The 25854-nt window shown below is 41.4% G+C and overlaps 1 protein-coding gene across 5 annotated transcripts in view; it reads right to left on the bottom strand.

The window, feature by feature from the left end:
- Positions 1–25854, bottom strand: part of MORC1 (MORC family CW-type zinc finger 1) — an 80562-nt gene that overhangs the window by 8146 nt on the left and 46562 nt on the right. For 3 of the 5 annotated variants that reach the window (XM_089512312.1, XM_089512314.1, XM_089512316.1), the window contains 8 exons: positions 24833–24968; positions 22120–22170; positions 19496–19717; positions 16901–16993; positions 14015–14090; positions 12341–12455; positions 7955–8101; positions 6277–6367 (listed from right to left, as the gene is read on the bottom strand). In XM_089512312.1, the coding sequence (XP_089368438.1) occupies positions 6277–6367; positions 7955–8101; positions 12341–12455; positions 14015–14090; positions 16901–16993; positions 19496–19717; positions 22120–22170; positions 24833–24968 (931 nt within the window). The remainder of the gene's footprint in view (positions 1–6276; positions 6368–7954; positions 8102–12340; positions 12456–14014; positions 14091–16900; positions 16994–19495; positions 19718–22119; positions 22171–24832; positions 24969–25854) is intronic. The other 2 variants (XM_089512313.1, XM_089512315.1) reach the window with 2 other exon arrangements.

The raw sequence follows: 25854 nt of genomic DNA, 5'->3' as shown, positions 1-25854 counted from the left end.
TGGGCAGGATTTGTGTGAATTCGCAGATGACCACTCAAAGAAATACCATTACAGGGTAGCAACCTGTCCTTCTTCGTGGTCTCTGCGAATCACACAAATGGGTTATACTGACAAGCTTCAGGAGGGAGTGTCATGACATAAGTTTGTAAGTCAAACAACTGAATTTATTAACTACAATAAAGTCATGAATATCAAAGTGCACTTGTCACTGTTATTTATCAAACTCTATAGTTCAAGTGAAAGGCAAATGAATCATATGCAGTGCAATAGTCAATCAATCAAACTGTTCAGTTGAATTGTCAAATTCACTCCAAAAGTGAATAGCAAGAAAACAATACATGTAATCAATACCAAAACATGCAATCAATGAAATTCAGTGCAAACTCAGTTGAAACTGAAGTGAAAAACTAGTCAGTGTAGACACTAAAGCAACACTGTGCTCCCAAAAGCTGCATCTTGTCTGGCTCTGGTGTCCAGCCTGTAATGTTTGATGAAAGTCAATGACTGGAACCAGACAGCAACTTTGCAGACATCCTCCAAGGGAACCCCAGTCAGAAAAGCGGAGGATGCAGCTACCACCCGAGTTCCATGGGTCCAAACCCGAAATGGAAGAGGTCTACCTGAGAGTTTGTAGCAGAGATGGATGGTACTGGCCACCCATTTAGAAAACCTCTGCTCAGTCACAGGTAGTCCTTTTTTGGCCTCCAAGTAGCACACAAACAGCCGCTTGGAGCACCTTGAACTCGAGGTTCTGTCCAGGTAGAAGGCCAATGCCCTCCAAACATCCAAAGCATGGAACTGGCGTTCGATGTCGGTGGTTGGGTTTGGGGCCAGTGGCGGCAATACATCTTTGATAGGATTTGGTTCATGTGAAAGGCTGACACCACCTTTGGTAGAAAGGTGATATCGGTACGGAGGACCACTTTGTTCCTGTGAAACTGGAGGTAAGGTTGGTCCACCCGTAAGGCACAGAGTTCGCTTGCCTAGCAAGCAGATGTGATAGCCACAAGGAAAGCTTTTTTCCAGATCAGTAATCTCATGTCTATAGTGGCCATGGGTTCAAAGGGCTTGGATGCCAAACAGGAAAGCACAAGGTCTAAACTCCATGCCGGTGTCAGTACCAAGGATGGAGGATGGAGATTGTTGAATCCTCTGAGGAATCTCTGTATCAAAGGGTTTTTGAAGAGGGAATGTCTGCCCTCGAAATGGTAATGAGAACAGGTGGCTGACAGGTAACACTTGATAGAAGTCAAACAGAGCCCAGCATCTGCTAGGGGCATTAGGAACTCCAAAACCGTCGCTCGGGATGGAGGAATGTGTCTGTCCAGAAGAAAAGCAAAGAACTTGTCCCATTTGTATTGGTAAGACTTTTGTGTTGAAGGCTTCTGTGACACCAAGATAACATCTTTGATAGGATCTGGTAAAGATGTCAAGGAGAAATCCTCCATGCAACCAATGAGAGGGTCTCCATGTTAGGATGGAGAACAAGGCCTCTGTGCAGAGACAGGAGGATGGGATCGAATGCCAGCTGGAGGTAAGTCCTTTGGGAGAGATGGAATAGAAGAGCGAACCAGGGTTGTCTTGGCCATGTCATCTTTGCCATGGCCCTCATGATAAGTGGGAAGGGAGGAAACATGTAAATCAGCCCTTCTGACCACTCGAACTGGAAGGCATCTCCTAGCGAGCCTAGAGCACGGGACTTTTCCCGCTTGTCTCCCTGCTTCCTCTTGGATGATTTTTTAGTCGCTTCACCATGTTCTTTCCCTGATCTAAGGGATCTGTCTTCATGAGCAAGTGAAGTGGACGGCCTCGTAAAAGGCTCTTAGTGAGAAACTGAAGTAGAGGCTGGTGACGGTTGAAGGACTTTCTCATAAAGGGAGGCGTTCAATTTTTGATTTCAGTTCTTCAAGCCCTGTGTAGTCATGCCCTTACAATGAGGACAATCTTTAGGAATATGGGTCTCCCCCAAACACAGGACACATTTATCATGTCAATCCAAGATTGGGATTTTAACCCTGCACTCAGAACATCTCTTGAAAGAAGCCATCGTACAAAGAATGGTCTAACAATACCGTAGTCAATCTGAAGTTAACAAACAAGGTCCGTAGGATTAATCTGTTGAGAGTGGTCAAGGACAATTCCATTGGTCAAAGTCCAGAGATGTGAGAAAAGGCCGATAGCAAGGATAAACCGAGCTAGCGAAGTTCCTCGAGCTGCTAAGTGTGGCAGAATGAAGGAACTGAGGAAGAGTGGGAACGTTAGGGGCTATACATGGGATGGGCGGAGCTACCGCCAAAAAGTTGCAAACTAACTTTTGCCCAGAGATTCTAGAAGTTTCTGAGCATTGCTGCGCAGGCGCAGAATAACCCATTTGTATGATTCGCAGAGACCACGAAGAAGAAATAAAAATATAAAAATTTTAAAATCTATTAATGTTTTTCTCTGCCCATTCATGTTTTCTCCAAATTTTTCAGTTCAACTGGATATATAGCCTATTTTTAACCTTCCAGTTGTGGGCCCTTTCTTTCAACTGTCCCAACTTCTTCTCAAAAGGTCTCCCACATCTATCGGCAGTCATCTCAATCTGAACTTGGGCTATGTGTGCTGATTTAAATTCCTCTCTTCTCACACACCTCAAGGATTTAATGCAGAGTGCAATTTTACTTTCAAATGGTGCACCAGTCTGAATTCATTAACCTGTCATTTTCAACTCTAACCCAGGATTCCAACTCATATATATATATATATATATATATATATATATATATAAAAATAAAGCAGTGGTGGGCAATTCTTGGAAATGAGAGGGTTACACCTGCCCACCCAAGAGAACCTTGGGAACCCCACCTCTTCTGTCACCCATCCTCTGAAAGAAATGCCTCCAATGCTCCCTATGGGGGTTGGGGCAATTTCACCATTCTTAGGGTTCCTTGGGGCCATTCTGAATCCAAGAAAGAGCATTTTTCAACATGAAGTCATGAGACAATCAAATTCAGGTTACTTCATATTGGGGGGGGGGGGGGGGAAGCATGTCCTGGGCTGAAAACAGATATGTGTGTGCGTGTGCGCGCATTACAAAATGTGGCAAAATAAGGAACAATAAGGTGCACTGGGTGCAAAACTAAATTTCTAGGGGGAAATGGGGGTTGGTAAGAATCCTGTTGTTAAGTGCTGTAAATTCATCTTCAGCTTACAGCGACCCTATGAATGAGAGACCTCCAAGGACATTATCACTTGGGGCATGGGATGTCATTGTCTCATCCCTGCCCTATGCTTATCGCGTGATCATGGGAAGCACTTTCACACAAAATCGCACTTATTGGGACATTGTCCCATCTAGAAAGCACGACTGAATGTGACTGTGTGAAAGGCTTTCTCACTATATTGCACTGATCCCATGAATGTCTTGTGAAAGAAGTGGAATTGTCCCTTCATTTCCTCTAATTTTGTTATTATCAGAGGATCCCGATAACACAATTCCACTTCATTGATGGGGCATTCATGGGATCAGCAAGATGTAGTGAGAAAGCCTTTCACGTGATCACATTCAATTGCACTTTCTGGATGAGATAAAGATGCCCGTCCCCGTGTGATAAAGTTCCAAGTTATGCTATTATCAATAACCCTACTCAGGTCTTGCAAACTCAGAGTTGTGGCTTCCTTGATTGAGTCCCTCCAACTTTACTACTAACTCCTACCTTATCAAGCATTATTCTCTTTTCTAACAAGTCATGTCTTCTCATGAAAGGACCAAAATATGAGTCTCGTTTTAGTTATCTTGGCTCCTAGGGACAGTTCAGGAATGATTTGCTGTAGGACCCATTTATATGTCGTTTCAGCAGTCCACAGTATCTGTAGATCTTCTCCAGCATCACATTTCAAATGAGTTTACTTTCTTCCTATCAGCTTTCTTCACTGTTCAGCTTTCACAAACATGCACATAAATTGGAAATACAATGGCAATGTTGCCCTCCACTACTGTTGCTGATCAGCAGCTGTTTTTTGGGGCCACAAAAACAACATGGGGGTTGCATGTGGCCTGCAGGCTACATTTTCCCTATTCCTACCAAAGAGACTAGTCGTATGAGTGTTAAATGGATCACCCATTTCCATGTTCTGATTTATATCTCACACATCAATAGCTTGCCAGGGATCCTTAGAAAGTAGTTAAAAAGCTAAACAGCAGCAACAGAATAAATAAAACATTCAGGGGTAGCTGTGTTGGCCATTTAACAAATACAAACAAAGATCCATCAGTGATACCTTCACTGGCCAACCGAAATGCACAATATACTTGTTGCAACAACTATATTTGCATTTTGGTTGGCCAATAAAGGTATCACTGATGAACAGAATATGGAGACTCATAATGTGAGAATCAATGCGGTATAGTGATTTGAGCTGTGTTAGTACTCTGGGAGACCAGGGTTCCAAAACCCACTCTATTATTATTATTTATTATTATTAACCTTTATTTATGAAGCGCTGTAAATTTACACAGCGCTGTACATGCAATCTTTTTAGCTAGACGGATCCCTGCCCTCGGGCTTACAATCTAAAAAGACATGACACAGAAGGAGAAGGGAGTGGTGGAGGGAAAGGGTAAGAGGTCCAGCAGTTCCTCTCTACCTTCGAGGCCTGGACCAAGGCAGATGGACTGGAGGGAGGGCTTGGTTTCATAATGGATGGTTAATCTTCCAGGGAAAATACATACTCTCAAGTAGGATAATGCATATACAGTACATAGCAATATAGGAAATGGTTTGATAAACAGGCAGTAAGCAACAATTATGCAATGCCTGGGAAGGCTTCTCTGAACAGGATGGTTTTCAACTCTGATTTGAAGCTGGTTAAAGAAGTGATGGCTCTTGCTTGTGGGGGAAGAAGGTTCCAGGAGTGAGGGGCAGCAAGTGAAAAGGGGCGAATCCGGGATGGGGCAGAGGAAATCCTGGGCTGGGACAGCAGACCTTGACTACCAGAACGGAGGGCCCTGGTGGGAAGGTGAGGAGAAAGAAGGTCTGATAAGTAAGGAGGGGCCAGTCCATGGAGGGCTTTAAATGTCGACAGCAGGAGCTTATACTGAATGCGGAAAGGGAGGGGGAGCCAGTGAAGGGATGCCAACACAGGAGAGATGTGGTCAGCGCGGTGGGTGGAAGTGATAATGCGTGCACCTGAATGCTGAACAGAGATTAAAGGACAGAGGTGAGAAAGAGGAAGCCCAGCCAGGAGGACGTTACAGTAATCAAGTCGTGAGACTCTACTATGGGAAGCCACTGAGTGATCTCGGGCAAGTCACATTCTTTCAATCTCAGAAGAATGCCAAATCCCCCTCTGAACAGCTAAGAAAACCCATCAAGGAAACTAAACGCAGAAGCCAAAATAAGCACACTGTTATCTAAAATTGCACCTATCTCAGAATTTACCTGATAAAAATTCATTTCAAAAATCTATTTACCAATATTTGCCAAGTTGATAATGCAATGGTGAAATCCAAGGAGTGAATAAAATACCACTAGGGAGTGAGTCAGGCAGTTAGGACAGTAACCAGAATCTTGTTCTGCTAACAACATAATTAGCATTTACTTCTGCCATATAACTGAAATTAGTATGATTGTGGTGCTTTACAGACGGGCTCTATTGGGCACCGTCGTTACGTGCGAGGGGCGGCACTTCCTGGCGCGCCTTGCCCCTCGCACGTAATGAGGGCATCAAAATGGTGGCGCCCTATACAGATGGGTGTTGCCATTTTGATGTGACAAACGCTTAGCGTCTCCATGTTGTGGCGCAGTTGTGACGCCGCAAGGGTGCCATTGACACCTTGCAGCATCATAATTACGCTGCAAGAAGAAACCGCTTTCTGCGGGTTCTTATTTCTGCACGGGGGAGCCGCACGGTTTCTCCGCTGCAACTTCCTCGCGCAGCAAACAAGGGCGGAGGCAGACTGCCCTTTGGGCGGTCTGTAAAACGCCAGTGGCCCTATACAGACAGGCCAAAATAACGCTGCTTCAGGTCACTTTGAAGGTATGGTGTTTCAATGATGTATGCATCCTAAGAGTCTGGAAGCTGCACCAAAGCTGCACTCCAGTCTTTAGGACTGGAGTGTGGCTTTGGTATGGCTTCTGGACTCTTAGGACACATGTATCATTTAAACAGCATACCTCCAAAGTGACTCAAAGCAGCTTTATTTTGGCGTGTCTGTATCACGCAACCCTTTTCTGCACTGACTAATTATAAACATCTAGGCATATAATTCTGTGTTATTTTTAATATGCTTACCTTGAACATAGATAAAATATCTTCAGGACACATAGATGTAAGATGTTCTCTTGAATTACTACATTCAGGAAGAAAATACAGGAGGATCTCCCTGGGAAAAAAAGACAGTAAAAGTCATGCACAAAAACTGATCTTTCTGTGTGGCTTCTCTCCAGTTCCAGAGACTCCTTGAATTGTTCTGAGCAGAATTACAGAAAGCTGCAGAAGGAAAGATCATCCACATTCACCAGTAGGACTGTTCCCGTTATATTAGAGTTCTTTTCACTGGAACCTAACCTGTTACAGACTGCCAAAATAAAGCTGCTTCGGGTCTCTTTGGAGATATGCTGTTTAAATGATGCATGCATCCTAAGAATCCGGAAGCTGTGCCAAAGCTGCACTCCAGTGCTTAGGAATGGAGTGTGGTTTTGGAGCGACTTCTGGACTCTTAAGATGCATGCATCATTTAAACAGCATACCTCCAAAGAGACCCAAAGCAGCTTTATTTTGGCAGTCTGTAACAGGTATAACAGAGTTCCAAGCTTAAACTGTTATAGAATAAGTTCTCATAGACTAGAGCAGTGATTTTGATCCAGTTGTACATGCCACTGGAGGGAGCCAGAAGTAGCCAGAAGCTCAGCAGGGACTGAGCCGTCTTGATTCCCCTTGTAGAGTCAACAAATGACAAAAGCAAGGTGCTGCTACTGAGAAAGTATTGTCTTGTATACTTTACTTACGAACCTAACCTTTCAGGAAGGACACACATCATATCCTTCACCAAGGATCTCAAATTCTAAGATGCTCCATTAGGGAACTGTCAGTCTTTCAGATATCATAGTCCCAGGTTTTTTAGGTCTTTGTAGGTCAAAACTAACCCCCTGGATTGAATATGAAAGCAGCCTGGAAGCCAGTGCAATTAAGTACAAGATCCGAAAGGCTAAAAACCAATACACTAGAATCCATTTTATGCAGTTGATACAAGGGATTGTCCATAAAAGCTTATGCCAGAATAAAATTGTTAATTGTTAAGGTGACACAAGATTACTTGTTGAAACCAGTATAACACACATCCAAGTGTATGGTTTTAAAACTGAACAGAAGCAAAGCAATCCTCAGTGTGCTTATTCACATGTGGTAAATTCACAAGGTAAATTCTCTTGTAATTCAAGGATCTGTCCACTCAGGTAAGTTTAAAGGAGAACAGCCTTATGATCCATTCCTATATGAGCCACTATACTGAAGCAACAGCACCATGTTTGGCTTTTTCTCACTAAACTTTGCAAAAATAACCCCTGCTGAAGCTGCCATTTTGTGACAAAGGAGCTATATACAAAAAGTGGTACAGGAGGGAGGCAGAAATGACAGATGGGATGGTGGTGAATCCTATCTGGGAGAGTTCACCCACCAACCTTATACTTCGCTCATGATCCAGACTGGCTCTATGCTCCCCACAACTACTTTTTCTCAGACCTCTGAGACCCGCCTAACCTCTACACTAGCTGCAGGAGAATCTTAGACTGGATTATTTGAATGTTGATTCCATATAGTGTATATAATTTATTAAATATTTCACAGTTGAAGAAGTCCATCAATTCCTGTCTTGATTCATATTTAGCATGAAATTAGGCTTCCAAAAAGTCCTTGTTAGATTACAAGGACACACATTTTGCTGCATGGCTGCACCTTTATGAATACTTACTTGATGCGAGACGTTAATGTTTCTATCATTTTAGTTTTAGGAATGCGTTCAGAATCTTCCTGTGTATGTGAGGAGCCAGCAGCAGACTCCTCCACAGCAACAAGAACTGGCTCTTTATTGGTTTCTTTTGAAGCCTCTGTGGAGCAACTGAAAAGAGATACCATAAAATTCATTTCAAGTATTACAATGAGGGGAGGGAGGGAGGGATCACAGGAAGCTGTAGCCCTTCAGATACTGTGGAAATTGAATTCCCGTTAAACCTAATCAGCCAAGAGAATAGTGAGGTATGGTGAAAGCAATTAATCAAAATCCAAAAGCTTGAAGGTTTCTCACCTTACTTTGAATGCGTGAGATCCCATGTTCAATTTTTGGTATGTAATCTCTCTTAAAAGACTAATATAACAAAAGTATGAATTAAATGCTGAATGTAAATTAGTAGACATATAATGGTTATAATGGTTCTAGTTTAGTTGGCACTAACAATTGGATTTAGGCTTCTAACACATGGAAACTTGCTGCCATGTATGGTAAACACCACTGGACAGATGGTCCCTTTCACACTGCATAATTAATAGTGCTACGATACCACTTTAAGTGCCACAGATGCCTCTTAAGGGATCTGTAGTTTGAAATACTGGAGCTCTCCGGCTGAGAATTCCATCCTAAACTTCAAATACCAAGATTGATTAGGATGTTGCCAAGGCAGTTAAAAGTGGAATTGCAGCGCTATAACTGTGTAGTGTTAAAAGTCCCCAGCATATGTTTAGGTATGAATATGTCATCATGGGCTTTTTCACACTACCCAATTATAGCACCCCCGAACTCCAAACCTCAAGATTCCATAGGATCCAGCCAAGATAATTAAAATAGAATCATAACCCTATAACAGTATAGTGTGAAAGGGGCTCAGACCTTTATCAACTTGGTGAGATTATACGGGAAGGTCAATGATGTCAGTGGGACTTGTTCACCCAAAGACCCTTGGTGAATTCACTAAAATTAACAGAATATACTTTGAAATAGCTTGGAAAGTTATGTAGTTTATTTTTTTCAAGGAAGCTATACTGCAGTACATTAAGGCTTTCTTAGGCGGGATACAGACTGCCCCTTTGGGGCGGCCTGCACCTGCCCCTTTCCCCAACAGACTGGGGCCTGAGCTGCCACAGCGGCAGCCCCAAAGGCCCCGATCCGCCACTTTTTCTGGCCTCGGGGAAGTGGCCTGGAAAGGGGTGTCTTTTAGGCTTCATGCCCCAAGGACACCCCAAGAGCGGCGGGGAGGCAGAGAAAGGGGCCGCTGCGCCAGTGACACAAATGGCGAAAGGAGCTCCAAAACGGAGCTCCTTCCAGTGCCGCTGAAAGGGCGCCACAAGCACCCTACAGCGGCGCGCATGGCCCGCGCCGCTCCGTTTGGAGATGGCACAGCCGTGGCATCATAATGGTGGCGCCCATATAGACAGGGCACCACCATTACAATGCTGCAGGTACGTGCTAGGGTTGAGGGACGTCTGAAAAGGACGCCCCAAGGCAACCCTAGCATGTATCCAGGCCGGTGCAAAGTGCCGGTCTGGATACTGCCTTAGTAGCTTTAATTTGTGCTTAGCTTGTAAAAACTTCATTAGGCAGGGGAAAGTGGTTCAACCTATATGACCTGACCAGTTAAACTTCAAAGAGTTTATTCAGAGCTTGCTGGGCAAGCTGAGTGGGGGCATTTTGGGAGCTGTATCCAAAATTAAATATTTCCATGACTGGTTAATGTTTCAGGGGAAAGCATCTAACATAAGGCTTCTTGGAAGTATCAGATATGAACTTGGCTACTTTTGGCCCTAGTATCTGTTACGGTACACTGTGGGAAGGGAAAGATGTGCTGAATATCAGGTTGGGCAACTATGACAAGTGTCAATATTCATGCCAGAAGGTAAACTACTGTTGTTTGTTTGTTTGTTTTGTTGAAAACACAGACTGTCTTGAATTCTACTTAAGACTTCTTGTATTTTAAACTGATTTTCAAGCTTTCTTAGAGTTTGAGGGTTGTGATAGTGAGCTGCATAAAAGGAAAACCAATGCATTCTGGTGAACTCTTGCCCATGGGTGCATTTTCTCACTTGAAAAATATTATTTTGGAGAAAGAGTGAACATGGGGGAATTGGATTCAGCAACTTTTCCCAAACACGAAACGGTGGGTTAAAGGCTGTATGGAGCCTATGAGCTGCATTCCCTTCCCTTCCACAAGGATGTTTGCTATTTCTTTGTAAGAAAGTTTGGATTCCTGGACCAAGAATAAACTTAATTTAGTTTAGTCATAAGACTAATTTAGCTTTAGACTAAATTAAATGCTGCTCTTAGTTTTTTTTTTTTCTCTCTCTCCTTTTTAGATGTATCTGCGTACATCGGGGATAGAGAAAATAGAGTATATGACACATGCAGATTCCTGGACTTCTCTTGACTCCAGAACTCACTTGGTTCCTGGCCTCTGATGTCCCCCAAGAGTCTTCCACAGCACATGAAACCCCCAATTTAAAATAATAGTGAAATTGGGGCAACAATCACCCCAAAATCACATCCAAATCTCTTCTCAACATGTGCAAAGATGCCAATCCCTGAAGAACCTCCACGTTTCTAAAATATCTTATTTTCCCTCCTTTCCTCTTTCAAAATGATGACAAGAAATGTTATTATGTACCTTTTGCCATTTTGAAGGAGAAATGGAGGGAAAAAGATATTTTGGTGTGTTGAAGCAGGCTTATGGGAAGCATGATCTGATCTGAAATTTGCTCCTCCCTGCCACCATGCAGCTGTCCACCCCCAATTTATCTGTATTTCACCTTTTGTCAAAGTTACAAGGGAGCATGTCCATATCATTGCACATTACATTTGATGACTAGTGTGGTAGGCATGAGCAAGCATTCATAACTCTCTGACTAGCCTGAGAGGGACTGCTTTAGGTAAGGATAGAAATAGGTCTCCAGTGCTTCCAGCTAGCCAGAGTTATGAATGCTTGCTCACTCCTACCACACTGGTCTTAAAATGTAATGTGCAATGATATGGGCATGCACCCTGGTAGTTCTTTTAGAGGGTGATCATGATAATTTCCATTAAAATAGTGTTGTAGAAAATGGCAGGCAAGAATAACCACAGAGACCGACTGAAGTTCAGAAGACACGGATTTATCGATTTTCGGCCGGGCCTCTAGTAGCAAAAGGTGCCAAGAGAACCCCCACCCCAGATATTGTCAAACATTTATAGAAATTTTTACAAAGACAGGAAACAAATTCTCCTCCTATTTCACCCCTTCCCCTTAGTTAGCTGTTCCAATGAATAATTTTACAAAAACATTCTATAGTTTAAGCAACTTGTTTGTGTTCCAAGAAGCACAGCACAGCCTGTTCAAGGAATGTTTTTGGAAGATTGAGGATGCTGTGGTTTTCGAAGGAACACGAAGCACATAGTACAGTACCATGACGCAAGTTAGTCAGAGGGAAGATTTCTAATATGCTAACTTTGGCCTGTTACAGACAGCCAAAATAAAGCTGCTTCGAGTCACAGTGGAGGTATGGTGTTTCAATGATGCATGCGTCCTAAGAGTCCAGAAGTCACACCAAAGCCACGTTCCAGCCTAAGGACTGGAGCGTGACTTTGGTGTGGCTTCTGGACTCTTAGGATGCATGCATCATTGAAACACCATACCTCCACTCTGACTTGAAGCAGCTTTATTTTGGCTGTCTGTAACAGGCCTTTGAGTCTTGTATGGCTCTCTAGCCTGACCCCAAAAAGCATATCATATTTGAATTCAAAGGCTTTCATGGCCGGCATCCATGGTTTTTTGTGGGTTTTTCGGGCTGGCCTGAGAGGGAGTTCACCAGGCAGGTCCAGCTCCATCAGGACTAGCCTGGAAGAAGGAAGAGCCCTCCCTCCAATCCATCTGCCTTGGTCCAGGCCTCAGAGGGAGAGAAGAACCACTGGACCTCATCCCCTTTCCCTCCATCATTCCCTTCTCCTTTTGTGTCGTGTCTTTTAGATTGTAAGCCTGAGGGCAGGGGACTGTCTGATTAAAAATAAGAATTGTAAGCCGCCCTGAGAGCCATTAGGGCTGAAGGGCGGGATATAAATACCTAAATAAATAAATAAAATAAATATGTGACCATGTTCTAGAAGATTTTCTTCCTGACGTTTCTCCAGCATCTGTGGCTGGCATCTTCAGAATCAGAAGATGCCAGCCACAGATGCTGGCGAAACATCAGGAAGAAAATCTTCTAGAACATGGCCACATAGCCTGAAAAACCCACAAAAAACCATATCATATTTCTTTATCAGTAACACCATGTAAAGTCATAGATAATATAAATTCAGAAGAACTCAAATGTTTGTTGAAGGTTCCATTGTACTCACCCTTCCCAAACTGTTTTTGTAAAGTTTTCCTCTAAAGGCAAGGAACTCATTAGACTAAGATGACTGTCTCCCTTTTCACCAGAGTACTCTTGTTCTTCTTCATGTGGATCAAACACTACAATAACAACAAGTAAAATTATTTGGTATGGATTTCAGCAAACATATGGATCGGACAGAGGGAATGCCATCCATGCTACTATGGTATTGTGAAAAGAAGAGGGTAAGGTGATTGTATGCATGGATCCAATGCTAACAGGACGTTAGCCTGAGCTAGCACATGGCTTGAGTTTCAGCCTTTTGGAATTTGAGTAAAAATGGATAGAGGAGATTCAACTTGTAGTGCAATACTCCCCTAGGATTTGCCTTTTCACAAAGTCCTAGTTGCAACTTCTCTTAAAGGGTCAGTGACATATCAATAAAACAAAACACTCTAAGTTAAGAGATAGGGCAGGCATATTAAGCAACTTTTCAAATTGACATTTGCTTTCAACTCTTGAACTCCATTTTCTGTTTAAACTAAATACAGGGCAGGAGCCACCCTCATGCAGATTTGCTTGGAATTAAAATCACTACCACTTTCTCCCAACTTTCTCTTACAGCACCCTCAGACCTTCCCAGTATCGTTTCTGACCCGCTGAATACAAATAGTCTCTTGGGAAGCTGGTTAAATTACATACTGACCAGAATCATCCAGTCCCTGCAAAACAATCAAATGCACACTAATTGTAAACTCTTGTCTGCTGCAGCTGTGTCTGGACACCAAACAAAGCAAGCCAGGTTTGTGAGACCTTGAGTCCCAGTGCAAATTTTAGCTTGCTTCTGTTCTAAGCATATGCAGGTCCTCATACCAAAAACAATAAAACAAGCTTGTTCTTCAAAGCATCTTTCCTTCTGTCTGTGCCCTTGAAATAAACAGGAAAATAAAACAAACCAAAACTTTTCTTTTCCACACTTTTCCAGAACTTAGCTGCAGGACTCTGGCAATCATTAATAGAAATGTTTAAGAAAAAAGCAATTCACCCAGTCCAGACAACAGTTCATTGGTCTTGGGCAGACCTTATGAATCCCTGATTGGGCACCTATTCTATAAGAATCTCTTGACAAACTCCTGGCTTTCCCAAATCCTTGTTTTTTTAAGGCTTCTCCTAATGACAGTGTTCCTATACCTACAATGGATTAAAAAAAAAAACCTGTGGGTATTACCTTTGTAGGGAGGAACTTCCCTCCCGAGGTCTGTAAAGACCAGACTGAGAGTGGAAGCTAACATCCAATGTCACTGCATGACTGTAAATAAACAATAAATCAAGTAGGACTGTGCTGATTAGAGGTAGCCTGAACCTGAACCTCTGAGGTGCCTCACATACCCTAATGCAGTGCTTCCCAGACTACCTGATATAGGGGACTGACAATTTTGTCCCCCAATCTGCCTGGCACCAGTACTATATATTTCCCCAATGGTTATAGTACTGTACTTCCCTTTTTCCTTGGAAACTTCACTGATCAGCAGCCAATGGCATACAGACTAAATATGTCCACAAACTACCACTTTGAATAACACTGCCCTAATGGACCAGCTTTACTGGGGGTACTTTTGTCTTTAATACCCACTGAAAGTCAGTTACAGGTGCAAATATTGGCTTTGATCCAGAAATATGTAAAAATGACAGTATTTACCTTTCTGCATGAAAGAAACATCTTTACTGTCTTCATAATTTGACAAATCTTCAGACTCACTGTCAGATAAAATGAACTGTAAAATAATAGCATTTGGGTTATAAACAGGTCTTTCCTTAAAATGCCTAGAAGAGCACGCATGGGGGTTTCCAATAAATACTTAGTTTGAGCTGTAAAGGTTAGCCTCTGAATGCCCTCTCTTTATTTCTTAATATGTACGTTACCCATTTTACTTTATCTTTTGTTGGTATCTGATGCCACTATCTCCAAATTAAACTCTTTACATGCTGGTGTGATTTACCATAGATCAGTATTCTTCTTCAGGGTTATGGAAAGTCAAGACAAGCATTGTTACGCTTTCCTCGGAACCTATAGTGAGAAGAGGCAGTGCCACCCTGCTTTGCCCTCCATTGGACAGGAGTTGTATGACATTGTTACAATGTTTGTTTCCCTTTCCTCTCTTTCCCATATGCTTTTGTTTGGTTATTCAGACTAAGAATTGTGATTAATGTGAACTATGGTTATTTTAAACAAGCCATGTAGAAGTGTTAACCACAATTTTCTGGTCCAGACAATACAACAAACTATCATTATTCTAAAATGGAAGATTTTGGCTATTCAGGAAATGGGGTTGGGGGGAGATCACTTCAAGCACTACTGTGCCTCATAAGTGTCTCACAAGCGTGAGAATTATGCAGTCCTCCAGATGATGTGAAATTGAAACTCTCACCATTGTCTATGCTGGCTATGGCTGATGGGAACTGCAGTCCAGCAATCTCTGGGAGCTGCACAATTCCTACTCTGGCTTACCATGTCATGCCTTGGAGAGTGCTGGAGTCTCCTCCTTTGGAATGGCCATCTGTTCGGAATGCTTTGGTTGTGACTTCCTACATGGTAGGGAGTTGGCCTTGTGGTCTTTTCCAGCTCTTTGTTGCTATATGCTGGTAGAGTCTATCTCTGTTCCAAGCCACTTATCTTGTTTCTTTTTCATATGCTAGAGCTAGTCATTGGGAAACACTCTGCACACCATCCCATTTTTAGTATTTGCATGTTTTTTAAAAGTTATTTTTGTGGTATTCAACACATTCATCCTAGATAATATCCATCTCAGTCTGTTGTAGCTGCTCTCTACTAAGTGACTTTCCAGACTGACTTCTTTTGGGATGCATCATCAGTTGCTAGGGGAACTGCAGCTTCTTCAGAAGCTATCTCTTACTCCATAAGACTTACAGGTGGAGGTTATCTGCTACATAACAATGTTATGTGTATATTTTTGCAAGGATATCATCTATTCATTGATTTCCAAAGTCATTAATAAATATGTTAAAGAGTGCCTGCTGACACCTCCATTTTAATAATGATCAATTATTATTCTTGTAGGGGAATGCTTCACTCAAATAACAAGGTAAATTTCCTGAGCTACACTAAGTACAGAAAACAACAGAGGATTTGTTAAAATCCTAAGTACCTTTCAAACTGTCTCTTTGGCAACCCTAACAAAATTGATTTTAATCTTTTATTATTACACCCCTTACATAGCCCTCAGTGGTCTAATCTTAAGCGAGTCTAAGATGTTTGTTTTGCATTACTTTCCCATTCTTTTCATTATGCTATTTGCTATCACCATAGTCTCTCTAATTGTAGAATGGTAAGATCTGACATATGTTAAGTGGAATCTCACTCACTACCATTCCTTTTGTTATGGATAAACCACCTGCTATTTACACAAGTGGCAGGAGCACAATTAATGGAGAATGGCAAACTTATAAATATCTATTAATTATAACAGCACCTTATAGTTTCTGGATTCCCTTGCCTTTTTAAAAAACCTTTTCATAGGCACTGTGTATTTCTAGACAAACCCAAGAGTTGAGCAGATGAGCCACAAGTAATTAAGGTAAAGAGTATTTCAAAACAGAGGTTTTGGCAGCCAGAGGAGTATTAGAGATGTCAGCTAATTTAATTTCCATCTTCTCTCCATTTTCAAAATTGTTTTCGGTGCCAGGGTATTTATTGTAATGACACACAAGGACATTTTTAACAACAGCAACAACCTCTTGCCAACTGTACATTACATACTTTTAAAAATCAGATATTATCCAAGAAGCATGATATGTGTGCATTGTTCCGTGCTGAATTTCAATACAAATTTAGCTTAAGTACTGACAGATCTGGTTTGTTTAAACTTGGATCTCTCTCACTCATGTGATAGTGACCAGACAAATCTATCATATCCTATCAGAATCTGTCTGTGAAAAGAAAGCAATATGTGTCAGAAACAAGGTACATTTTCTTTTTCATCTGCATATGCACCAATAGTTTTTAAAATTGAACCCAAAACTAGAAACTACAATTTTGAAAAACTACTTTGTAGGACTACAACTACAAGAATCACTCAACCACCATGACAAGTGAGGGTTGTGGGATGTATAATCCAAAACAGGAACTTTTTCAAACTCTAGTGCGAGACAGACCGCCCAAAAAGGGCGGCCTGCCAGCGCCTGTTTTTTCTGACAGAGGGAAGCTGCAGCCGCCAAACCGTGCTGCTTCCCGCCAGTGGAAAAAGAACCCGTGAAAAGCGGGTTCTTCTCAAACCGGGTGGTGGCGTAACAAGTGTGCCACTGGTGCACTCATTATGTAAGCTCTGCATGGTGCTGCATGGTGCTTATGTAACAATGGCGGTGCCCATGTATACAGGGCGCCACCATTGTTACGCCCCCGCCACGTGCTAGGGTTGCGGGGCGTGTGGGTGCTCCGCCCCAGGCAACCCTAGCTCATGATGAGGGCATCAGTAAGGGTCCGTATGTACCGGGCCTCTGTTTGAGCATTGCACATCTAGCTACTGACCAACTGATTGGCCCAAGAAAATAACAAACTGGGTCATACAGAAATGATTTCTGGCTCGCTATCCGATTCAATTTTGATGATCAGAGGCTCTTCATTATATGACTGTTCATCTTGTATTTCAAAGGGTAGCACCTGCATTAGAATTAAAATAATGATAGTAATTAATTAAAGATCAATCACATAAGTGTTTAGCATATTAATAAAGGAAATGCCTTCCTCAAGATAACTTGCTAATTGAATCAACATAGCAACCTCATGATTAACAATTGTATGTATTGTCTGCTGTTACAAAAGCTAGGCAATTGTATGGCTGTAATTTCATACCAGAGTACTCTGGTGTAGATAGCAACAAGAAGAGGATACACTAATATCTCTGAAATAAATCAAGAACGAAGTATCTACTCTTTCATCCCTTTAAGGTTCTTGATATCAGTGGAGAAATTCACTGAACTTCAAAATGCACCTTTTCATCTGGTTTAGGTCCCAGCTTTCTAGCACTGGCGATTATAAAAAACAACAGTAACAATGCTATGTAGGCACTGCTTGCTAAATATTTCTTTTTGGTGGATGGGGGAATGGATTCTTAATACACTGAATGTACAAAAATAAGTATTGGCTCACACACTTGGATACATCAAGCTGATTTCTCTAGACATGGTAGTCACTTGATAAATGGACCCAGAATGTGAGAACCACATTAACTGAAAGAGCATGACATCTAAAGGATGGTACTGTATAATAGCAGCTGCACTATTAGGTATGTGATACTCACTTATACATGCAAGTGCCACTGAATGATCACTGTGATCAAGAGGTGACCTGGATGTATCAAACAGCTGAAGACCCACTCAATTTACTCCCTTTCTATTAGATATATGCCATTTTCTCTGAACTTATAGACCTACACACTACCCTGTTTTGAGCTCAGAATGGTTACTTTTTGGAGTGACCATGCTAGTTAGATTCTCTGCCGTAATGCTCGGGCCCAAAGGTCCATGCTTCCCTGGCATCATCCTGTCTGGATGATGCAAGCCAATGTCCCTGGCTGGGATCAGCCAATCGGGACAGTGATCCAATGATCCTGGTCCTATCCCAGCTCAAAGGGGCATGTCAAAAAGAGTGCATATCAAAAAGAACACTATTTTCTATGGAGTTTTGTGGAAACTCTCCAAACCACATCACACTATGTGCCTTTAACTGCCACTTTCACCACGTCTTGTCAGAAGGCTCCCGCCACAGCCTCTGATATCAAAAGGGGGTGACAGGACACATGGGTGTAGCCAAGCACCTCATTTCTGCCCTTATGGCTAAATTGAGGCCTTCTAAGAAGACATGATGGCAGCAGCGGCAGGTAGGGGGCATGCAGTGGCAGTGGATCCATGGTGCAGCAGTGAGTGGGTATATGAACACCTACCTGTCATTGTGCCGGCCTGGGAACTGACCCAGGTCGGAATCAGGGGCAGGATACCACAGGTTGTAAATGTTCCACTTTGGTTTCTATTTTGCTCTGTCCCACACATTTAACGACAACATAGTCCTAATGTAACTTTCACCATAAAACCTATATTGTGTCCTCTCAAGGTGACACTAGAATAATTACTTCCCTGTAGTTACTGAAAACTAGGCTATGATCCAGAGCAGAATGTGGGTGTGCTTGTTCATCTAAGCAAGGTGGGCAAAGTGTGCCGGGGGACCACAAGCAACACTCCAATCTGTTTTTTTCTAGGGGGACTTTTTGGTGGGGAAGGTGCCTTTTCAACACTATACTGTACCATTATAGCACTATGGAATTCTCTACACAAATAAAATACTCCTCATTCCAGTCGAACAGAATGTGATCTAGCCACACATGATTTACAGGAGTTTGGGCTTTTTGTGATGGAGGACTTCTTAAACTTTGTAGAAAATGTCTTCATGGTTTTTAACAGAGTACATGTGGAAATCCAAAGAAATGTGCATTATCACACGTGCAGCTATACATCTGCTTTGTATGTGTTCAGATGACTGCACATTTTCAACAGAGGGAGAGTGAACAGATGTGAATAGATGCAAATTTGCACAGGAAAGTGAAGACAATTAACTGTTGATGTGAATGTGCAAAAATCAACAGTAATTTGCATAATACACTTACATGTAAACCAGCCCAGTGATTCCACTTTTAACTGTCATGGCTGTATCCTAAGGAGTCCTGGAGTTTCTAGTTTCATGAGGCATTAGAGCTCTCTGGTTGAGAATTCTAAATATGCCTCTCTGAACAGCAGCTTCCAGTATTCCATAGGATATTGCTGTGGCAGTTAAAGTGGAATCATAGTGCTATAAAATCATGTAGTGTAAAAAGGGCCATAAAACTAAAACAAAGCCCTCCAAACCTGGTGAAATTGCTCCCATGCCTTCCTGAGAGTGCAAGAGCCTTTTCTAGTAACTTTTTTTAAAAGCCAGGCATAGGAGGAGGTACGGCTGTCAGACCTGTGTGGCCCCCAGAACTAGGGATGTTTCCCATCCCCGATCCAAATAACATATTTACCTGAACAAAATGACGCAGTTAGAAAGTAACATATGAATTAGAGTGAGAAAGCATACCAAATATTGTGAGACCCATTAACTGCTTTCAGCACATTCCACAATATACCATACCGTTGGCAAACTGTGATCGTTCCTTTCTTCCAGCACTGAGAGGAAATATTTTTCTTTCTGACAAGGCTGCTGACTCCTTTCAGAGTGAGGTTTTTGCTTTGCAGGTGACTGCTTTTGATGGCTCCTGTGTTGTACATGTCCTTTATTTGTTCTATTCTTAATCAAATGTCTGCAGGCTGGAGATGGATCTTTATTAGAAATTTTCCTCTGGTACGCTGTCTTCTTGACATTTTCATTATTATTATTTTTTTTTGAAAGAGAGAAAAACTGGCATCACTTTTTTTAGCTTCAAGAGAACTCTTCATTTGGAAAATAAATATAGCTGCCTGATGGCTTGACTTATGAACTAATGTGCAGCATGATTTGCTCAAGGACAAATCTGATGTCCTTTTTTTATATATATATTTTATAATTTTATTGGTAGAATGAAATTAATAAATGTTATTATAATAAATTGATAAAACAAAATATTGATTAAATTCACCTTACAATAATATATAAAAAAACTTTTACATTATATTCCCCATACATATAATATATACCTTTATATTCCATTCTTTACTACTTTATCTAACTTTAATTCATATTTCTTTTCATCATATATTTTTCATAATTCCCCCCTTCCCCCAAGTGCTCCCCATCACCCGAGCCTATCTTCTTATTACTCTATCTCCAGAATTGTAACTCTTCCTCTGGTGGTAAAACACCTCCTTCTTTTCCTAAAACTTTTTGTACAAATGTTTTCCATATTGCTTCGAAATCATTTCTCTTGATTATTCCTCTTCTAAACTTAATTTCACTAGTTAACTTATCATTAATTGCTATTTGCCATATCTCTCTATACCAATCTTGTATTTGTAAATCTCCCTGGTCTTTCCACTTTTTTGCTATCATTAATCTCGCCGCTGTTAATAAATTTGTAATTAGATCCTTTATAACTTGGGTGCAGTTAGTTTTATCATATAAAGATAATAAAGCTATCTTTGGACAAAATTCTAAATCAATTTTTGTTATTTCTTTTATCTCTTCAAATACCATTTGCCAAAATTTCCTTACACTTTTACAACCCCACCACATATGCATATAAGTGCCTATCTCTTGACACCCTCTCCAACATAACCTTGAATAATTCTTATTTATATGACTTAACCTTACAGGCGTTAAATACCATTTCCAAATTATTTTATAATAATTCTCCTTTATTCGTATAGAATAAAATTTTAAATGGCGTTGATTCCAAATTTTCCCCCATTCGTGGACGTTTATTTTTTGTGCTAAGTCCTCCTCCCATGTTGTCCTAAGATAATCTTCTTTCTCATTATATTTTAATAATAATTTATATATTTCACTTGTGACCCCTTTCAAAGTTTCATTTGCCTCTATACTTTCTCTTTGCCTAATCAACTGTTCAAATTTTGTATATTCTCTAATCTCTCCTTAGAAGTAATCCTAAAGTCCATAGCTTGCCAAATTAATTACTTTGCTTTACTTTGTGGCAGTTCATATGTAGTGAGCATTTGTTGGAAGAAATGTGATCACAGACCATATATATGAATATAGGAAGATTACTATGAAAATAGTCAGATTATTGGGTCATCCAGATCAGTATTCTTACTTTTGACTGGCAGTTGCTGTATAGGCTTTCAGGCAGGATTCTTTTTCAATCATATCTAGAGAACCTTGATATTCACTTGATGGTCTCTTATGCAAGTATTAACCAGGGCCAACCCTACTTCCAAACTCAGACAAAATCATATGTGTGGTATGGACCATAGATTCTAGCCTTGGTTTAGGGTTTAGTGACTGACATACTGGCCATGTGTCACCGAAGAATCATAAATTATTGTCAACAACCTGTGTGCTGATGTGTACATCCCATTGTAAATTTCTTTTGTATGCCTTGAAACAAGGGGGCTGGGGGTTCCCTGTGTCTGCTGATACTTTCCTTCTGGTATTTGGGTGTCACCATACTAGTAACATAAGCAATTACACTATGTTACCGAAGAAGAGAAAGACAGAAAATATAATGGCTTAAACCCAAGCATCAATCCCACCTAAATTAGACTCACTGAATCTGTGGAATTTATGTGTTGGCCTATCTATTTAGTAGATAATTCAATAGGCTTACTCTAGTCCAGTGTAGCAAATGGATTTAGAAAAATATTACGTGAATACAAAGCAATAGATCCCATATTCTAGTTTTTTATGTAATCCCACAGATACAAATGGAAGCACACTGCCACAATGAAAACTGTTTTCTAAGAAATCTACTTTCATAAAAAAAAAAAAAAAAAGCTCACCGGCTGTGTGAAATCCCATTCTGTGCACTGCACAGGATGAATCTCCACTTCTGCCAATGGGATCTCCTCCTGTTGCTAAATTATTCTGACTATGGGGGTATCTGCACTGTACAATTATGGTAGTTTCATTATGTTTTAAAAGCCATGACTCCACCTTATGGAATCCTGGAATTTGTATTTTCTGGCAGGGCACTTAGAATTCTCTGCTGAAATTTAATGTTATAGTACTAAAGAATGGTAAGGACCTCCTCTCAAGCTGTCACTAATTTCAAAGATACTCATTCCCAAGAAAGTATGTGCCACACTATAATCCAAATTACTCACATATTTTGGACTTTTAACAGCAGCGGTATGTGGCTCTATCAAGTGAAGTTTCTGTAAAAATAAAAAAAGAAGAGGGAGGAATGGACATTTGTATTCCTTGATAGTTTCCCAAACAGAAGCTGTAATGCTATTAGTATGTGCATGTTTGTGCAATCCTGGAACTGCAGAATTTCTCAGAAAACAGATAGCTGATAAAATAATTTACTCATAAAACAATATTTTTTGAGCTCCATTGGAACCGTTGGAAAAGTTTGGCCCCTTGGCCCCATGCCTGCAATACATTCAGCAAATCCCCCCTATTCCATCTGCACGGTGAAAAACTTTGAATGCAGCTATGACAGCTATGCTATCCTGTGTGCCCTTCATCCACTAATATAATCACTTTTTATATTTTCTATATACTGTGTTTTTATCCTGTATTAGTTTACCTTTTTCAGAAGAGAATTTTCTGAAAAAACTTTCTGAGCACAAGTACTTCCCTAATTCCCAAGAAAATGCTTATGTAACTTTGGCGTGGTACAGACCAGTAGGGAAACTCCTGTTCTTTGTACTGTGCAACTGCACCACAGCACCCAAACTGTGCAGTGCAGCTGCGCAGTAAAAAAGAAGCCACCTAGAGCGGCTTCTTTACTGCGGTGTTGTACTTGGAGCCCTTATGAAGTTGCTTCCTGTCGGAGACGTGTGCGTGCTCAGATGCCCACACGTCATCCCAAAGGCCCCCATGTGGGCAGTGCCGCTCAAAAATGGCACCACCTGCATGTAGTAGGGCTCGGAAGCGTGTAGTTGGTGCGCACTCCTGAGCCCTACTATCGCCGCCAAGACGTTATGTCCTGGCGGTCTGTATTGGGCCATATAAGCCAGAAAAATGAGCGTTCAAATCTCAAAAGTATATGGGGAGAAAAAGGGTAAAAAATATGAAACAAAATGCAGTCATTATTGCTGAAACTTTAGAAAATGATGAGAAGTCATCCTACTAAAAAGATAGTTTTCAGTAAAGAAGAAGTTTTGCTAAATTCTGTTTAAGAAAATCCCAGGTTGATTCTCAAAATAGATGGTATTTTTTTTTATAAAAAAAGTATTGCTAACATTTATATATACAAGTTGAAGGCTTTCACGGCTGGCATCCATAGTGTTTTGTGGGTCTTTCAGGCTATAAGGCCGTGTTCTAGAAGTTTATTCCTGATGTTTCGCCAGCAGCTGTGGCTGGCATCTGTTGGTGAAACGTCAGGAATAAACTCTTCTGGAACACAGTCTTATAGCCTGAAAAACCCACAAAAACTATTTATATACAATTTGTATATAAAATGATGCAATTTGTTCACTACCAAATATAGAAACGTAACACAAGTTTGAGCACCATTCACAAGCTACTTAGACATTTACTGATATTCATACAATCCATTGTACATTGAGGAATCCAGGATGCAGATGCATTCCCAGATCAATCCACTGCAACACTTTTCTTCACATCATTCATAATTACAGTGTAATTCACTACCACATGATGCAATTATGGGCGTCAACTTGGATGGCTTTAAAAGGGAATTGAACAAATTATGCAGGCTATCCCTGGCTATTAGTTAGGATGGCTACATATTAGCTCCAGTACCACAGGCACTGTGTCTCTGCATATTAATTCCTAGAGAAATTTAGGTGGAGGGCACAGTTGCACTCATCTCCTACTGGTCAGCTTTCTGCAGGCCAACATTTGGGCACTTTGTAAACAGAATATGGGCTTTGGGTCTGATCCAATATGGTTCTTTTGCCCAATACTACGCATACTTTTTGTTTCCATGTATGTTCAGTATTGAAACTATACTAGAATGCACACACAAATTTGAAGAATTTTGCAGTCCCATCCCACAATTAAGCCACAGTCCAGGGATTCTGAAAGTTTACACCACAAATTTCACCTAAAACTTAGTCATCCACCTTTGGTGTGGAAGTAAATGTATTATCGGGTCTAGGAAGTAGATGATCATAAGACTGGAAGGTTGGCTGTTTGAAGCCTGAGTGCTGCATGATGGGGTGAGCTCCTGTCACTAGTCCTAGTTTCTGCAACCTAGAAGTTTGAAAGAATGCAAATGCAAGTACAGTTGCCTCTCCTTTTTTGCGGAGGATCCATTCCGGACCCCTCCATGAAAATGGAGCTTCGCTTAAATTCAAGCCCCATTGGCTGTTGGCACGCACTCCATTGTTTCCCCCCTCCGTTCGTCTCTCGTACATAGGTGAAGGACACGAGTCTCAAGACTGTGAGAATGTATGGAGGACTGTAGATAAATAGGTACTACTTCAGTGAGGTACCACTTCAGTAAGAAAGTAACAGCGTTTGGTGAAGTCATGCTGGCCATATGACCACCAGAGCAGTCCTCAGACAACACTGGCTTAGTAACCATGATGAGAACCACCCCCTACAGTTGGTTATGACCTGGAAGAAGACAAGCCCTCCCTTCATCCACCATCTTGAGGGAGAGAGAGGCAGGCTAGCTCCACCAGGCCTGCCTGGAAGAAGCAGAGCCCTCCCTCTGGTCCTTCTGCCTTGGTCCAGGCCTCAGAGGGAGAGAATAATGCTGGACCTGATCCCCTCCCCCCCACCACTCCCTTCTCCTTTTGTGTCGTGTCTTTTTAGATTGTAAGCCTGAGGGCAGGGAACCGTCTATTATCCCCTCTGTTGTAAACCACTCGGATTCCCAGTGATAAGAAAAGAGTTCACCTGAGACTGGAGGTTTTCCAACTTCCTTTTACGTTCTTGAATGGATTCTATGAGTTGCTTTTGTTTTTCATCCAATGACTTTGTCAGGTTGAAAGTTCCCAGAGGGATGGAAGGCAAATGTTCTGGTGCATCACATCTACCAAGGAATATTGATCAGTGGCAGAAAAATAAATTACTCTCTTTTTTAGTCTCTTCCAAGACCAGGTCCTTCTATGTGTGAAGACTATGTGTGTACACTTATGTGTGCTGCCTGAGACTAAGTTAAAAAAAAATAGCTAAATGTGTCCATGTGCATGCAGACATTTAAGATGGCCATGCCAAAAGGCTAAGCCCATGACTCCTCTCTGCATGTGTATATCTGTTCCTAGCAGATATTCTCATGACTTGAGTGTATTAGAAACCTCCAACATAATGCCAGAAATCTGCACTGCATATTAGCAATTTTAAAACACTGATTGCACCCAAGCAGCACCATCTTGTCCTAATGATCCGTGCAAATACCACCCTGTCAGTCACCCTGTTCTGCCAGGAAGGATATGCATGTGCATTCAAACAAGACAACGAACGAGAATATCAGCAGATTTTATTCAGAGGGACAGGGAACATAATGTGCAAAGAAAGGGGGAAGGCAAATATAGAGATGTCAGTTAAGTTTCTGGGAACTCCTTACAGCAACAGACAAGTCACTTGGCCTGCTCCATGGGGTCTTATAATTCAGATGGCAAGGCTCTCTGGGAGTCACTATATGCCATTTTTCAATCATAGGCTGCAATGTAACTTGCTGACTCATGCTTACACAGCTAATGATTGTGCCTTCTACTGAGACATAGCAACAAACTTAATTGAGCTCTCAGACTCTTATGCATTTATCTCTAGTCCCTTCCAATTCCTTATGGCTTAAATGAGGCACTGCACATTCTATTATGAATTCCTACCATGGCGAGGATGGGAATGGGATGTATAATATGATGTATGCAGTAGCCCTTGGTATACTTAAAAGCTCCAATCTTGAAGCTATCTTT

Source organism: Sceloporus occidentalis, unplaced genomic scaffold (assembly GCF_023333645.1).
Source record: "Sceloporus occidentalis isolate IW3139 unplaced genomic scaffold, rSceOcc1.0.p SCAF_2, whole genome shotgun sequence".
Lineage (NCBI taxonomy): Eukaryota > Metazoa > Chordata > Lepidosauria > Squamata > Phrynosomatidae > Sceloporus > Sceloporus occidentalis.
This window is presented reverse-complemented; position numbering and strand designations above follow the sequence as displayed.